The 16,242-nt window shown below is 40.9% G+C and overlaps 2 protein-coding genes across 2 annotated transcripts in view; one reads left to right on the top strand and one right to left on the bottom strand.

Moving 5' to 3' along the window:
- The window catches only part of NDUFAF2 (NADH:ubiquinone oxidoreductase complex assembly factor 2), a 58,978-nt gene extending 49,649 nt beyond the window's left edge, over window positions 1-9,329 (top strand). The window contains exon 4 of the mRNA XM_082074609.1: window positions 8,269-9,329. Coding sequence (XP_081930735.1) covers window positions 8,269-8,526 — 258 coding nt within the window. The 3' untranslated portion in view covers window positions 8,527-9,329. The remainder of the gene's footprint in view (window positions 1-8,268) is intronic.
- A 1,273-nt stretch (window positions 9,330-10,602) lies between these two features.
- Window positions 10,603-12,133, bottom strand: SMIM15 (small integral membrane protein 15). The gene is made up of 3 exons (XM_082074610.1): window positions 12,027-12,133; window positions 11,727-11,801; window positions 10,603-11,130 (listed from the first exon to the last, which is right to left on the bottom strand). Exon 3 carries the CDS (start codon window positions 11,100-11,102, stop codon window positions 10,878-10,880), a length of 225 nt encoding a protein of 74 aa, XP_081930736.1. The 5' UTR covers window positions 11,103-11,130; window positions 11,727-11,801; window positions 12,027-12,133; the 3' UTR covers window positions 10,603-10,877.
- Between the last annotated feature and the right edge of the window lie 4,109 nt (window positions 12,134-16,242).

Genomic DNA, 16,242 nt, shown 5'->3' with positions numbered 1-16,242 from the left:
TGTCATGCAGTAATAAATCTCAGTCGTTTGTGAATTGCACAGTTGGATAGAAGGTGAAATGTTAAAAACAGAAACTTTTTGTGACAGCTCCTGTCTTCTTTCAGACTATTTCTATCATTTCCATAATTGTCTGTTTTGACAGCCTCCTTGTCAAGCAAGCAAAAATGCACTTCAGTGAGTTGTAATAAGCATGAGGTTTCAATGATTGTTTTTACTGCTATCTACTCCCTCCCAGAATAATACATCAAAATTACATTGTTTGGTTGCCACAATGTGTACCCACTTTTCCCATTTATTTGATATTAAGTATTATTTATTTGAGAGATTGTATGATCAAAACTAGCTTCAGCCATGGAGATTAGTTTATGTAGAATATACATTTCTTTAACCACAATGGGATGCAGTTTAGAAAAATTATTTGTTTGACACTGTTGGGATTGCACGGTACAGTTTTGTTCCTGTCTTCTTTCAGATGCTTCAGTTGAGAAGTTTTAAAATGAGAACTCTGACATGGAGATTGCACATTCTTGCATAGAGAACAGGGCTTAGCAAATGAGTATAATATTTTGCTCCTGAAGCCACAAAAAGCTGCAGAATATGATTTACAGTTCTAGGAAATGCTGTTGAAAAGCACAGGGATAAACATATCTGAGAAAAATATTTTCCATTGTTGTTTTCCAGGATCACAACCAGGACTGAAAATTTGGGACAAATTTGAATTATATGACTTGCACTGAACGACATTTTGCATAGAAAATTGTGCATTATTCCAGAGAGGATTATTACTCAGTGTGAAAGGGCAGTAAAATTTGACAATATAAAAAGCTGAGCTACAAAGGTCTAAATAGAAGGGGGTGGTCAGGGTAAAAAAAACAGGAGCTTGAAGAAGTTCTTATTTTTTAGAGTTTTTCCCTCTTATTCACTCTAACTTTCTCTTCAGGTGTGAAACAGCCTTGGCAGGTGCTTGTCGGCCTCGACAGAAGGAGTATGGAGGCACCAGTTTGTCACATTACACAGTTTGCCTGTGCTGCAGGTCCCAAGGCTGTAGGGCAGAGCTGCTGCTGCTCTGCTGCTCCTCTCTGTGTGGGAGGGAGGCCACGGAGCGTTGGCTCCATCTCCTAACTCAGTGTCAGCACAACTGAACGGGGGTGGAGGGAGAAGTAACATGTACCAGGAAAAGGGCTGGTACAGGCTACGTCATCCGTAGAGTAAGGGGAAAGCAAGGACCACACTGGGACTGAGTCACAGCTGCAGTTCCTTGTTTGCTCTGTGGGCATCAAGGCTGTGTGTTGCCCTTTATTCAGGGCAGAGTGCGGTGGTGCCGGGCTAGCTTGTGATTTTTTGCTGCTTCTACACAGTTTAATCTGTGATCTTGGACATATATATAGTTCTGTACAAAAGTCTTCGCAGTATTATAAAAATAATTCAGGCACAAACCCTTACTGACTCCATGTGTTGTCAACATGCTTTGCATTCCAGTGTCTGTGCCTTTTCTTGTCATTTTGCTGCTCATTACATGTTCTTACCAAATAGCATGTGTGCTACACTGTGGTGCCCTAGAGACTGTTGTCAACTCATTCCGGAAATTCTGTGTTTCAGAAGTAGCAATATAGTAACTCAGTAATAGTTGGCATTACTTCTCTGTAGGTTTGATTTAACAAAAAAACCCACTGTGAGTTAGAATTAGTATTTAGTTGATTTAGCTCGGTAGAAAATATGATATTAGCACTGTATTGAAACCTAAATATTGGACCGTCATCAAAACATGTATTTGTACTTACATTTGTGATCAATATCTTGGTTTAACACTTACACTTTAATTATGGAGTGCTTTAAATCTTAATTGCAATTTTTGTGCTGTTACTGGTTGATTCCAAATAATGAGTGCACCTTTCATTTACAGGATTAGGAACTCAAAATGCACAAACAGCCTTCATCTGGAATGAGCTGTAAAGGTCCTGAGGAGTTATCTTTCCCTTAAAACAGAATGGAAGTCAGAGCTTCCTATTTCAAACACCTGTGGTACCACTGGAGGTGCATTTCTGTATCTGTTTATGTTTAAGGGGTTGTTGCAGGTTGCAAGCAAAAATAGCTGTTCTAAACCAGCAGCTATGTTAATTTAGTAGTTTGTTCGGATTATTTGTCTGATTTATGGTTGAAGGTCAAAAAGGCTATTTTACGAAGCCTAGACAATGAGAGATGCCATCAATTGTGATGTATCCAACAAAGATCTTTCAGATCAGTTTACTTCTGAATTTTGCAGGGTTCATCCCTGCAAAAAATCACATTGAGTGCATAGGACACAATCCATATTGTAGAATTGCAGCTGATCAGAGATCTGTTTGAAAACAAAACCTGGAAAAAGCAAATCTTACATTGATTTGACTAATGTTGGAAGTCGATTGCCCAAAGATATTTTGCAGGTATGTTCTTCACAAAATTAGCGGTCAGTTGGCTCACTGTTTGATTTAAATAGGTATTTTAGCAAAGCTAGATAAACCTTTTGAAATCGAACTGCTCCTCTGTTTTTGCCGTGTCCTGACACAGCCCTTCATTTACCACATAATTTTTTATTCCCAGCCTGGTGCTGCTGAGCTCATGCTTAGTTGCTGAGTTAACAAGACCTGCCCTGGATCAGAACATTCAATGCTTCCCAGTGATGAGGTGTTCCCTCTGCCTCCTACTCTTGAAATATGATGTAATATCAGATTATTTGATCTTGCCTATTTAACTTGCCAAACTGGAAAATTGAGTTTAGCTAACCAGTTCGGTGATATTATGAGAACAGGTGAATTGGCTTAACTTCAAGGACTTTGGTGGACTTCCAGTGAAGAAAAACTTCTGATGTCTTGAATTGTCATACAACAATCAAACAGATTTTTTTCCTTTCCATTTGTCATTTTTTAAAATTTTCGCTAACTTTTACATAAGAGATTTTAACAGGCAGAGTTCAAAGTTCAAGTTCATTCATGATTAAACATTAACTATTCAAACTAGACACCAAAATGCAAGTATTCAATGAATATGTAGTGTCTGGACAGTTCAACGTTAATCCATCCAGATGTTTCTCAAATAACAGTTAATGCTATTCAAATAACAAGAAGTCATGAGTGTTTCAACATGTGTGATTAAGATAACTTAGGAAGCTGGAATAGTTTCTAAGAGAACATAAAGAAGCTATTTCTTTTTAATTTAATCGAAATACAAAGCCATCTGAAATTAAATGTGATGTCTTGCTCAGAATTAATAGTACATAAAACCTGTGTATTTATAGGTTTGGGTATAGTGTCTTTAGAAAATCATCTGAAAAGAACAAAACTAAAACAAGCACCAGTTTGTTAAAAAACCTTTAAACAGTCCCTCTTGGACATTGTTACATTGGTATTCTATGTCTAGCCCCCTGCATCCCTAGAACGACTTGTTCACAAGTTTGAGTGTCCCTTTGCCTTTAGGAGACTGAAGATGCTCCGTGAGAGGCAAGTGGTGTTATAACCAATGGGTGGCTTGAGGACTGAGTGGGAAACAGTAAAGAAGTAAGGGGAGGGGGAGGAGGAGTTACCGAGGCTGTGGGGTTCAGGAGGTGCTGCAGGATAGAAAGGGTGAAATACAGACATTTGCCTCTGGAGAAGACGAGCACGGAGTGTTCACAAGATTAGTAGTCACTACTGGGCAAGACCCCAGCTGAAGGAATAAGCAAATCCAGAGAAACCTCCTTTGTTTTGGATTATGACATTTTCCCACCAGGAGGAACTAATTTTATTTATTCTGTAAGGCTACTCATTTATTTAGAAAAGGGAAAGCAGCAACAATATCTGTTCCTTTAGGAGTGAAAGAACACTGCATTCCAAATCTTCAGCCTCCAAAGCAGGTCTTCCAGTACAGCCTGCTAGGCACTGAAAGTTCTTTGGCTAGAGACAAACTTCTAGATTTTTCTCTTTCTATGGAGCAGAGGTGAATGCAGTTTCCAAGCAGCAGAGGATGCTTGGTGATACACCTCAGCTGCTGGAGTTAAGTGAGAGCTTTAAACAAAAATACAGTTTGCAAGAGAAGTGCGTGCCAGTGACATGAAATACAGCATGATCCCGTTTGCAGCAACGCGCCTGGAAAACAGCAGCATGTCTTAGGCTATGTTGCCCCCATGACCAGCCAACACTCATTATTTGTTCATGCAGCTCTTAACCACTACTAAGATGTCAGGATACACAGAAGTCATCACTTTGTGGATTAAAAGCAGCTGCCTCAAACTCCACATAGGGGACACTTTGACATTTCCTAATAATAATGTTAGGTTCTTCAAGAAAACCTTAGAGATCGCTTCTTTAAGCTCTGCCTTTCTACGAAGGGAAGACACGCAGCTGCAATCATTAGAAGCATGAAACGCCTCATAGAGCTTACAGTAATCACCAAAGCGGGACAAGTAGTTACCTGCAGTGAGTGAAATTTCTTCTTTTACATCCCACCTAAAAGTAAACTATAGAATATGTAGTTGGACTGACTTCTTGCTTCATCACGCGTATCTTGATCCAAATGCTGGGAGCTGGTGCATTTCAAGGTGAAATCTACATATAGGGATTTCAGCTGGCATAAAACGTGGCTGGATGTCTTCAGGCATTTTTCAGTTTTGCAGCATAATCCAAATCTTTAGATTTCTCTTTTAATAAAAATTATAAAAGGCATTTCTAATACTCTTTAGATGCCATGTGCCTCCTGAGAACTGCAGGTTCAAAAGGCTTATATAATTTATTTGTATAAAGACAGTATTGGAATAACAAACTAGACCTTAGAAACCTGGTAGATTGTGTGTTATCTGTGTTGAGTAGAAAGATTTTGTATTTCCCCTGAAGGTCAGAGCATGTTACATATTCATATTTTTAAATTGTGTGTTTTGGGGGGGGCAATTTATAGCGATCCTAGCTGTTTTAGAAAATATTTTAATTCATCTTGGAGAAGGAGAGAAGATAAATGTTCTGAACCTTTAGCTCCCTGTCACTGTTTACAGTGTATCAAACACTAAATGATTGGGTTGCAATGGAGCCCTGAAGTGATAATGTGGTGGTATGCAGGTGAGTTGGAAGAGCCTGTGGTGTCATGCAGATTTACAGACTACTTGTGATGGGTAGAAAAGCCCAGCAGATGTTGGCTTCTCTACCACTGTTCATCAGGTGATAGGAAGCCCTTTTGAGGATGGCTGGGGAGGACCCTTTCTAACACTCACCGTATTTAATTGCAGTGAGCCATGCAGATAAACTGAAGCCAAATTTGGACAATCAGTTATAAAGATCTTGCACAATCCTAGTGTGTTTTAAGAATAATTCCTTCCATAAGTATGCATGCAATAGTAAATTAAAATTTACATTTTGAACCAAGTTGATTATTATATTCAAATTTGGAACTACTGGGATCTTTTATTTAAATGCCTGTAATAGCAGGGAAACTTCATTTTGATAACTGCTTCAAATTGCAGTGACTATGGTAACTGAACCAATAGTATAATACTTAGAAATAGAATCACAAAGTTTAAAACAAAAAAGTATATGTTCTATTAAGAATTGAGAATGACATATTTGCTAAGGATAATATTAGAAACAGGAAGGACACAGTGCCTGTGGGAGAATTCTACAGAACAAACTTGCCAGTATCAAAGGACAAGATGCTTATGCCAAGAAAACTCATCTATTTTGACCCGATTTTTCTAACACACCAGTTGACACAAGATGCCTGATTCACATTTTCTTTAGTTTGAGCACAGGAACCCTGATTTCCTTGTACATGTTAGTGACATGAGTTTAATGCATAAAGTGGATGTGTGCTGATTCTTTGAACTTGAAACATTTTTGTCTTGGTGTGGATTGTATAGATGATTCTGAACAAGTCCAATCATTTTTTTTTTTTCCGTGTTGGCTTAACAGGATCATTCCTCATGCTTTTTTCAATATTAACCTGGTTATTTCACTAGATTGCAACTATACTTTGGCCAGGGAAAGCTGATTAAAAGAGTCTTACCGAGTCTGAAAAACAGACAACAATTATACATCAGTGTTTAAAATGGACTTGGAGCATTTGGAATCTAGTTACAGCTGCCATTACCAGACTCAGATAACTTCGTTAAAGAAATAACTGAAAAAAAGTTAGTAAGTAGCTGTTCACAGTAAATGAATTACATTTGTATTTTAATAAATCATTTCATGTTGTTTTAGCTGAAACTATTTTGCAGTCTTCAGATATCACAAATGTATATGACCTTGTTTCTTTGTAGTGGGGTAACACAAGCACCATAGGAGTAATCCCCTTGAAATCAATAAGGTCATGGTAGATGTATAGACACATGAGAAACAGGGATGGAATTGAGAGATGTTATAATGAGGTTTTGCTATACTGACTGTTGAAAATTTGACCTTGTTAAGCTTGGTAATATTTTTATTTAAGTATGGGAGAATTTTGTCCCTCCCCTGCTTCAGTTTGCAAAGTCATTTTTGGGCTGATTGTGTATTTTCATGCTGTTTACATATGTGAAGTGTTTTGCCTCTGCTTTGTGCATCTGTGAATTTAAGTATACAGGCAATTAAGGACTCAGAAAAAGGTGTTAGTTTTCATTATATCTCCAAGATGTTTTTCTTTAAATACTGCCTTTTAAAATGTTCTTAAATGTTCACATACTTGCTATGTGATCTCTTGGCAGTATCACATGTATTCTAATGCCATTACTACAATACTGTCATGGCTTTCTACTGAGAGACACGTGTACTGGTCTAGTTTCTCTGTAGATCTGCCATATACTTGTAATCCAGAGAAAGCTGTTCAGCCTTATTCCTCCTGTATCCCAGTCTAAATGCAAATATTAGCAGCTTCCTTGTTGCATGGTTTTGATTACAGTTAAGTTGTATTTCGCTTCAAAATGTTACAAAAATTCGTATTACCTTTCAGCTTTTGTTTCTCATACTGTTAGCAGAATTTGCAAATCATTTTTTTAACAGGAAACATATGCTAACAGATAAAAAACAAACAGTATTTTTCAAGGCTTTTTTTAATATTTACTTTAGGAGTTGTGTTTTCCTCTGAACAAGATTGCAAGGTCTACAAACAGCTGTTTTTTTATTATACCTGTGGACAAGCCAGTAATTGCACTTGCTTCAACTAATAGCTTCAGCGTCTCTCAGTGGAAGCAGCCAAATCCCAGTTCAGGTCCCCTTTGTTAGTGATCTTCCAGCTTTTGTCTGTACCCAACCATGTTTCAGTACATAGCTTCATAAAGTTGAATCAGCAAGTTGTATGAGCCTTCTCTGAGTACACGGCCTGGGTGGGTCTTTGGCCTTGCAGTTAGATGGTGGCATCAGATAGTTGCTTCAGTTTATCAGTGGTGGAGGTAAACCTTGGAAAGTAGATCACTTTTATTTGTATTTTTTACCTGTACAGAGGCAATAGGTATGATTTTACACCCTTTATGGATGCATTATGTTTATTTTAGCTAACACAGCTGGTAGGTACGTGGAGTTAACACACAGCTTACCTAAGCTTGATGTCCTCACCACAGTGCCCAGTTCTTGGATGGCCAGGGAAGCACCAGCTGAGAATCTGCTGGCCTCCTCTGCTGGGACCATGCTGGTCTTTGGCCTTGCTGAGCTGTCCTCAGAGTTTTCTGGGGCAGGATTTCCCTCAGGGAGTTTTATGCTTCCCTCACCTTCCCCAGTGTTTTTTCTCCTGAGTTACTAGTACCATCTCAGTAGTTTCAGTTCTGTCCTGGCTATTTTTTATTTATTATTGTACTTATTTATTAATCTTGCATGGCTTCAGCTTAGGCAATAGCAGAGTCAAGGCTGCATACTTGGCTGCTCCCAAAACTGCAGCCAGGGGCACACAGATACCTAATGTCATAGGCTTAGTGAGCTACAGGAAGAAATGCAAGTGACAAATAGCTACATAGTAGCAAGTCCTATATAGAATACAATATAAAAGGTAGCCTTGTTTTTAATACATTTTCACATTTGTTGATTACTGTTCTTTATTTTCATTTTTGATTCAATATAATAGCGAAACTGAGACACCACGTTGCAATTTTACTTCAACAGCATGATCAAAACATTAAGAACATTTTAAACTAGGGCTGAATTGCAGTTGCAGAAACAGTTAATTTTGCCACGTTATTTTACCTATGTACATTAAAATGTGGATTATAAAATTAAGAATGATGACAGCTTAAAATGTTTTATTTCAACACTGAGTATTGCATTTATTTCTGATTTATCTAATTACCTTTCTCTGTGTTCTTAGGAGATTCTTAGGAATGAAAATTATAGAGAAGAAATGAAACAGAAAATCAAAGATGTAGCCGAAAAGGATAAGCTGCTTCAGGCCAAGGAATACAAGGAGGGACTTGTTGCCAAACCAGTTCATACTCAAATTAAAGGCCACGCATCAGCCCCTTACTATGGGAAGAAAGAGCCTTCACAAGATCCAGCAAGCACTGCGAGTACCTTTCAGCCAGGCTCCTGGATGCCACCAGACAGTGAGAGTAGTCATAATAAATAAACAATTGTACAGGTATTCATATGGATAAATATTGTAATAGACAACACAAATAGCTGCTCTATGTAAGCAATAAAGTAATACTGAAGCAGTTTCATTTATTTTTGTAGAACTTTTCAAATAGGTTTAATCATGACAAACAGCTGTAGAACATTTGGCTTTAGTGAAAAACAGCATGTCTGTCTTAGTGGGTTTTTTTCAACAGTTGCTGTTCATCAGTTACTCATGACATCATAGGTAGGTTTTCTAGCTAACTTTTCTTCTTTTATTTTTCTTTTGTGTAATAAATTTTAATCAGTGCACTTAAATTTTCCCAAACCTAGGCATCAGTTTAAGATAGTTCTTTGGAATGTTTGTTAATGTCCTTGGCAGTGCCACTGTGCTTTCCTCTGGTGTGTGGATGAAAAAGTTGATTTCATTAAGAGAAGTCACTGTGACACTACACTGACTATGCACTGTATTAATTTTACAAAACATTATTTAACTTAGTTTTAAAAAACCAACGTATTTGAGTTACACTTAATTTGCAGTCAGCAGTATACACAGGATAAAATCAGGCTGAGTTAAACTACATATAACTACTGTAACAGAGGTGAGAAGCACTTGGTGAACTGCTGGAAAATAACACAGGGTTTGGGACAAGTGGCTGCCATTAATATTTAAAAAAATGAATTTGTTTTTATTTCTGGTGTGTGCAGAGACTTTCCTAAATGATCACATCTGTTTGGCCATAGTTTAGATACATAAAATGTGCAGATTCTATGCTTAGAGCTGATGTTTGAGAACTTCAAGTCAAAATAAAGATCACACAATCTTTTGAAAAAAGTATCAAATTTATTTGTGCAGTACATCCTTCATCATTTCTCCTCCATGTCTTTTAAGATATGTAGGTATCAAAGGTGGAACATGTACACATTTGACAACACTTGAGAAAAAAACATGGAGACTTGATCCCATGTGTTTTAAAAATGACAAAATATCATATTCTAATGCTGTTTGCTTTGACCAACAATATTGAAAATCTTCACATTTACTTTAAGTCATTTCAGTTAGGCTCCCCACTTCTCATCCCCTTTGGTATAAGACAGCTCTATAGGTTTCCACATTTGAACACTGGTATTATTTTAAGCTTTTATTTTTAAATATAGTGAAGGACAAGTTGCTAGAAAGCACAAGCCTGTGCTGCCGTTTACAAAGATGCTGGGTCTGAAAACTTGATGTCTGCTACAAGCTCTTGAGAACTAGACTATTAATAAAAATTAGGCTTTGAAAAATTAACCACTTGTTAGAAAAACATGAATTGGAATCAAGGTTAAATAATTTTGGCATATTTACAACACAATCCCCATTTGGACTTTTTCCAGTATGCTAGTATTTTGCAGCCTGGAAGGCAGCAGTTTCAAGGGCCATGAGAACAAAGATCCCACCTAAACCCAGGAGGTCCTAAATCAAAGGTAGCCAGAAGGTTAGCAAGTAGGACAGCACACACATCCTCCTCCTGTACTCCCCCCACAGCCACCTGCTATGGGTCACTGGCACACAGCACACTAGGCCACCTGGGCCTTTGGTCTCACCCTGTTTATGACTATTTTTTGAAGCATAAAAAGTTTCTGAAGACAGAAACAACTTAGTTACAGGTGGAGTGTTCAGGTGATTGTTAGGGGAAAACCAAAAAACATAGTGTATCTTGTAAAACATGGGTGGCTTCACACTAATGAAGGAAATAAGAACAATCCATCAGTTTTCTAGAATCGGGGCTGAATTTCAAGACCATTGATGGCTGGTAGTTCACGAAACAGGAAAATCCAAATTTGGCTCTGTATGCAGACAAGCCCCACCACCAAAGATACTGCAGCAGCCGCTGTGGGCATGCAGCTGAATGAGCGCCACAGGGCCATGCACAGCATCCTTAAAGGAAATCAGCAAGGTATTGCTACCTAACTCTGAAGCTCTGCTGAAGGTATACCAAAACTTGCCCTTCTGTAATCCAGTTTACTGTTCACATTTTCCCCAAAATTTGACAGTTTTAAGACACTTGTTAAGTCATAGCTTAGCTAAGGAAAAAAAATAATCTACCTCTAGAGCCACCCAACAGATTGATTTTTAATTGAACATGCAAATTTAAAAAAGCAACCTGCACTGAAACACAAATGGTAGATTAAATGATTGTAACAAGTGTCACTTGGGCAAACAAAAATCAGCTCAGCAGAAAAAAATACATTTAAGGGATTAAATTTCCTACTTCAAGAAATAACCAGATCAAGTATCAAAGGACAGTTACAACACAAAATGTACAGGAGTTTCATTTTTAAAGTAGATTCTTTGCATAAGGAAGGGCTTTTTGACTTTCCCACTTAATCCTTCTTTGTTCGTTTGGCTTTTGCAATATTCTCTTGGCGTTTCTGTTTCTTCTTTTGCTCTCGCTCCCTGGCCTCAATCATTTTTGCAAGCTTCCATGAAAGTGCTGCACTGATTATGAACAACGGTGTAAGGGCCAAAATCACTGTAGTAAGGAAGCCATATGGGTCCTTTGCAGCCCACTCCACAATGTATTCAGCCCAAGCCTTAATATCAAACATTTTTTCTGGTTTTTATATTGGGAAAACCCTATGGAATAACAAAACAAAATTTTTGAGTATTCAGAAAAATAAAAGCACACATACACGGCAATTACTATTTTAATATGTCAGCATCTTTCATTATTAAAGACCAAGCTCTTTTTTGCTAGAAAAGTACAGCATAGTATGCGAAAGTAAACATAACACAAAGTGCTGACCGTAAAGTACAGTTTACAAAATAATTAAGCATTTCATCCAACAGAGCTTCAGATACTACAAATAAGAAATTGCTACGTGGGAAAAAAAGTTAGGTCTGTGCTGCTTTGGAATAGAGCCGAGTAGGTTTATGTTTCTATAGCTTTTACTTAGGAGCTGGGGCAGCGCTTTAAGTAGTGAACTGGCCATAGTCGGTAATTCAAAATCAACGTACAAGCTGTGTCGGCAGCAGCACGGCCGCGCCCACCAGAGGCGCGGAGCCGCTGGGCCCGGCGCAGCAGCCGCCAGCCGGACGCTGTCCCCGCCTCCCGCCGGCGCGGCCCCTCGCCCTGTCCCCCCGGCCCCCCCCGGTAACGGCCGGCCGCGCGGCCCGCCCCGCCCCGCCCCCTCCCAACGGCCGCGCTGTGGAGGCCGCCGCGCCGCCCTCACCTGCGGCGGGGGGCCCAGCACCACCTCGGGCACCCTCCGGGCCTGCCGAGCGACGGAAGGGTGGCGCCGAGGTCCCTGCGGAGAGAAGACACAGCCCGTGAGGGAAAGGCGCCCAGCGCGGCCCGGCCCCGGCAGCGCTCGCCTCCGCCCGGCACAGGTCGCGCTGCTCGCGGAGGGGCGGAGGACGGCGGCAGGCAAGCATCGCCGGGGCTGGGAGGCTGTGTTGTGTTGTGTCGTGCCGCCTCCCCTCACGTCCCTCCCGCCCGCCGCCCCTCGTCCCCTGCCACTGCCCCACGGTACCGTAGCCCTGGAGGGAGCCGGCCGGCCGAGCGGAAACAGGAAGGAGGTGCCCAGCCCAGCCCATGCCGGCCTGGCGCGCAGGAGGCAGAGCCCGCCCGTCGTCAGACGTCAGGGCGGGGCGGGGCGGTGCCACGCGCAGACACCAGGGTTGGGCCTTGTCGGAGCGGCCCCGCCCCGCTGGGCGGAGTTTCAGCTGACAGGCCCGGCGCGAGGTGCCGCGAGTGCCGCCGGGGCGGGCGGGGCTTGTTCCTCATTGGGAAAACGCCGTAGCGGGGAAAAGGCGTTTCCGTGGTGCCTGAGCGGGCGTGTCACGCTGCAAAGCCTCCCTGGCGAGGCCGGTGGCGGGACGCGGCTCGTGCACTGTGACAGTCCGGCAGCGACTGGTGACCCACTCGGGCCGCCGCGAGGTCGGGACCCCGTGGCCCGCGCCCGCGTCATCCCTTTTCTCCCGCGTCTCCCTTTTCTCTGCGGTTACGGTGCCGCTCAGGTGCGTGGTGCCGCCGGGATGCAGAGCGCAAGCGACCTGTAGCTTGGTGAGATGCCGCCTGTGTCCCGTGCCCCTTTGGGACACGCTGACCCGCCGCAGTGGCCGCTCTCGGTGACTGGCTGCGCGGCACCGCGCGGTCCCCGGGGCCCCGGCGCCCTGCGACAGCTGCTGTCAGAGCGGTGGTTGTGGCACTGCTGCCCACTGAGCTGACCTCAGCAAAAACACACGGCTGATCTCAGTATAACCTGAGCGACTGTTACAGCCTTTAACCTTCTCATACTGAGAATTCAGGGTTCGAGATTTTGTTTTATGTGTCTTGCACTGTCCCTTCTCCCTTTTGACACACGGGTGTGCATGCACACACTGATGTGAATAAAAACTTTGTTGTTTTCAAAGCAAAGTTAAGCATAGATTAGGGTATTATCTTACTACGTGAAAAGATCTTGCAATCACTTGAATTGTATTGATCAATTCAGGAGTCACTTCCTCTGTAGCATAACAGCAAATGCCATGAGGTCATTCTACTTCTGTATGACTTTTCTTTACATGTATATTTATATTTTTAAAGGGCAGCAATCGAGGAAATACATATAGTTTTTTCAATGAGAGGGTCACTGACAAGATGTCTAATTTAAAATGCTTTAGATAGAGCATGTTGAATGCAATTTTGTGCTATGTGCAAATTTTCATTATTTTTGCATTCTTATTGAAGACCTGCCTGTAGTGTTCTGGCTCTTGTGATATCTTTTAAGAAGAAGAAGGAGAAGAAGAAGGAGGAGAAGGAGAAGGAAGAAGAGACCTGGAAGAGACCCACAACAATCATCTAGTCCAACTGCCTGACCAAAAATTAAAGCATGTGATTAGAAGCATTGTCCAAATGCCTCTTAAACACTAACAGGCTTTCGGCATCAACTACCTCTCCAGGAAGCCCGTTCCAGTGTTTGACCACCCTCTTGGTAAAGAAATGCTTCCTAATGTCCGGTCCAAACCTCCCCTGCTGCAGATTTGAACCATTCCTATGTGTCCCTTCACTGGATTCCAGGCAGAAGAGCTCAGCACCTCCCTCTCTATGTCCCCTGCTTAGGAAGCTGCACAGAGCAATGATGTTGCCCTCTCCAACCTAGACAAGCCAGAGTACTCAGCTACTCCTCATAGGACATTACTTCCAGCCTTTCACCAGTTTTGTTGCTGTCTTCCAGATACATTCAAGTAGGTGCAGAATCCAGCATTTGTTCCTGGTAAAATTCATGCCATTTATGATTGCCCAATGCTCCAAACTATCTAGATCTCTCTGCAAGGCATTTTGTCCCTCAACACCACCTCCCAGTTTGGTATCATCAGCAAACTTGCTAATGGTGTGTTCAACTCCTGCATCCAGGTCATTAATATATTGAACAGGACTGATCCCAGACTTGAACCCTGAGGAACAGCACTGGTGACTGGTCACCAGGCAGATGTAGCCCCGTTCACTACAACACTTTGAGTCCTGCCCTTCAGCCAGTTCTTCATCCCGCACACTGTGAACCTGCTCATCCCACAGCTGGACAGTTTGTCCAGAAGGATGCTGTGAGAGACAGTATCAAAAGCCTCCTAAGTTCTTTCCAACTCAGGACATTCTGTGATTCTATGATAACTGAGAAGAGTCAGGCTCCATCTTCTTTGTGCCCCTCTCCTCCCTTGAACATCAGTTATTTGTACAAATTGATAAGATTCCTCTGAACCTTCTCTTCTTCAGGCTAAACAGTCTCAGATCTTTCACCCTTTCTTCATATGGCAGATGCTCCAAGCCCCCAGTCATCTTTATTGACAGCTGCTGGACTTGCTTTGGTCTCCTCATCTCTCTTGTACAGGGGAGCCTAGAACTGGACGAAACACTCCAGGTATCCAACTTGGTCATCAACACATTACTTTTTGTAGAAGGCTTATTAATAAAGAATTAGAAAAAAAGCACTTATCAAGACTAATAACTTCTACTAGGAACTCTTACACCTTATTTTTCAACAGTAACTGTTGTCATCTACCAGTTCTTTAGCTGCAATAAACCTTATATTGTAAGCATTTTTTTTTTTTTTTTTGCTTACAGCATTTCTTTTGCTTAAAAAAAAAAGAGTTTTTTTCTCAAAAACTGTGTTGGGTAATATGCACCTTTCCTAAATCTGTGATTCATATCTTCCTCTTTCATTAAAAATGCTGTAAATTATTAAAAGCTAAATAACTTTTAAAAGAACAGAAAAATAATGATTATTGGAAATTTTTAAAGATTTTACTGGGTGTCCCAGAATAAAAGAAGTAAATGACATAGTCTAAAAAACCCTTTTAGAGGGAAAAATAAAACATCTTATTCTGAAGTAGTAGTTATAAAGAAAGCAAAAAACGATCAATAATTCATATTCTAAAGCAGAATGTAGGAATTGCAGAAAGGTTGTAAGAGAAGTTAGTACAGGAGGACAAGCTTATAGCTGGCAGAGTGAAGGATAACCAAGAGTTTTGATTATATTCTCTTCTAATAAAAGAATTTGTCCAGGAACAGTTGAAATGTTCAGTAAATATTTATGATGTACATCTGGAGAATGATCTTGTTTATGGCTTAATATGTGCATCCACTTATAAAAGGATAGGTCAAGTTTACACATCTCAAAAGGACTCTTTCCAGGGAAAGAATGGTTCTACGAAGAGGCTATTTTGAAGAAATTTCGTTGCCAGAATCAAACAGGAGGTAGAAAAGTTATCCCAGGGGATTTCCTATATTTCATGTTTAATGAATATTCTGTTTAATTGAAACAGGTGCTTCCAGCAACAATGAATGCCAGTTGATGGTGGCACCTTAAGAAAATTTTTGCTTCCAACTAGAAAATGTAATTTTATCACTATTGTTTCTGAAACAGTCTTAGTCAATAGTATTTTACGTTGCATAATGATCCTTCAGACTAAGGCACAGGATGTTTTTGCTTTTTTGTTTCTTTTTATTTCCCAGCAATACTGGATTTCCTCTAGCTTGGATTATGAGGTAGGTGTTCATGTTCTTTGTCACATCTTCCCAAGGTATTTGTTGTGTTATTTTACACAGTGTATAATGTTTGCTGGAGAAGGCCAATGGAACTGGTGTCCTTTTGAAGGGAAGTGTTTCATAATACGGTTGAACACTACAATTCAGCTGAACCTTTATAGCACATGAATACTGAATTACCTACATCTCAAGACATTTCATTACATACATTTCAGCCTAACGTGACACAATGCTCTTGATTCTAAGACTTGCCAGTAAACTGTGATTAACAAAGAAACACCTGCATATCTAGGACTATTTCTTCCATTTTCTTGATTTCTCTCCTTGAATTTTATGCTTTTTCCTCCAATTCGCTTCTCAAAAGGGAAGCTTTTTCCTCCCTGCTGCCATCATGCATACATTACAGGAGGCAACGTGTTGTCTCCAAGGAAAGCTTTTGTTTCATCAAAAACATCAGGGAAGTATTCAAAAAAACAGAGGGCACACTTTTTCGTGCTCTGATCACAGTATCACAGTATCACAGTATGTTTGGGATTGGAAGGGACCTCAAAAGATCCTCTAGTCCAATCCCCCTGCTGGAGCAGGAACGCCTAGGTGAGGTCGCACAGGAACATGTCCAGGCGGGTTTTGAATGTCTCCAGAGAAGGAGACTCCACAACTTCCCTGGGCAGCCTGTTCCAGTGCTCTGTCACCCTTACTGAGAAGAAGTTTCTTCTCAAATT

The sequence above is a fragment of the Streptopelia decaocto genome (genome assembly GCF_964273445.1).
Source record: "Streptopelia decaocto genome assembly, chromosome: Z".
Taxonomy (NCBI): domain Eukaryota; kingdom Metazoa; phylum Chordata; class Aves; order Columbiformes; family Columbidae; genus Streptopelia; species Streptopelia decaocto.
Note: the sequence above shows the minus strand (reverse complement) of the source record. Positions and strands in the feature narration are given on the sequence as shown.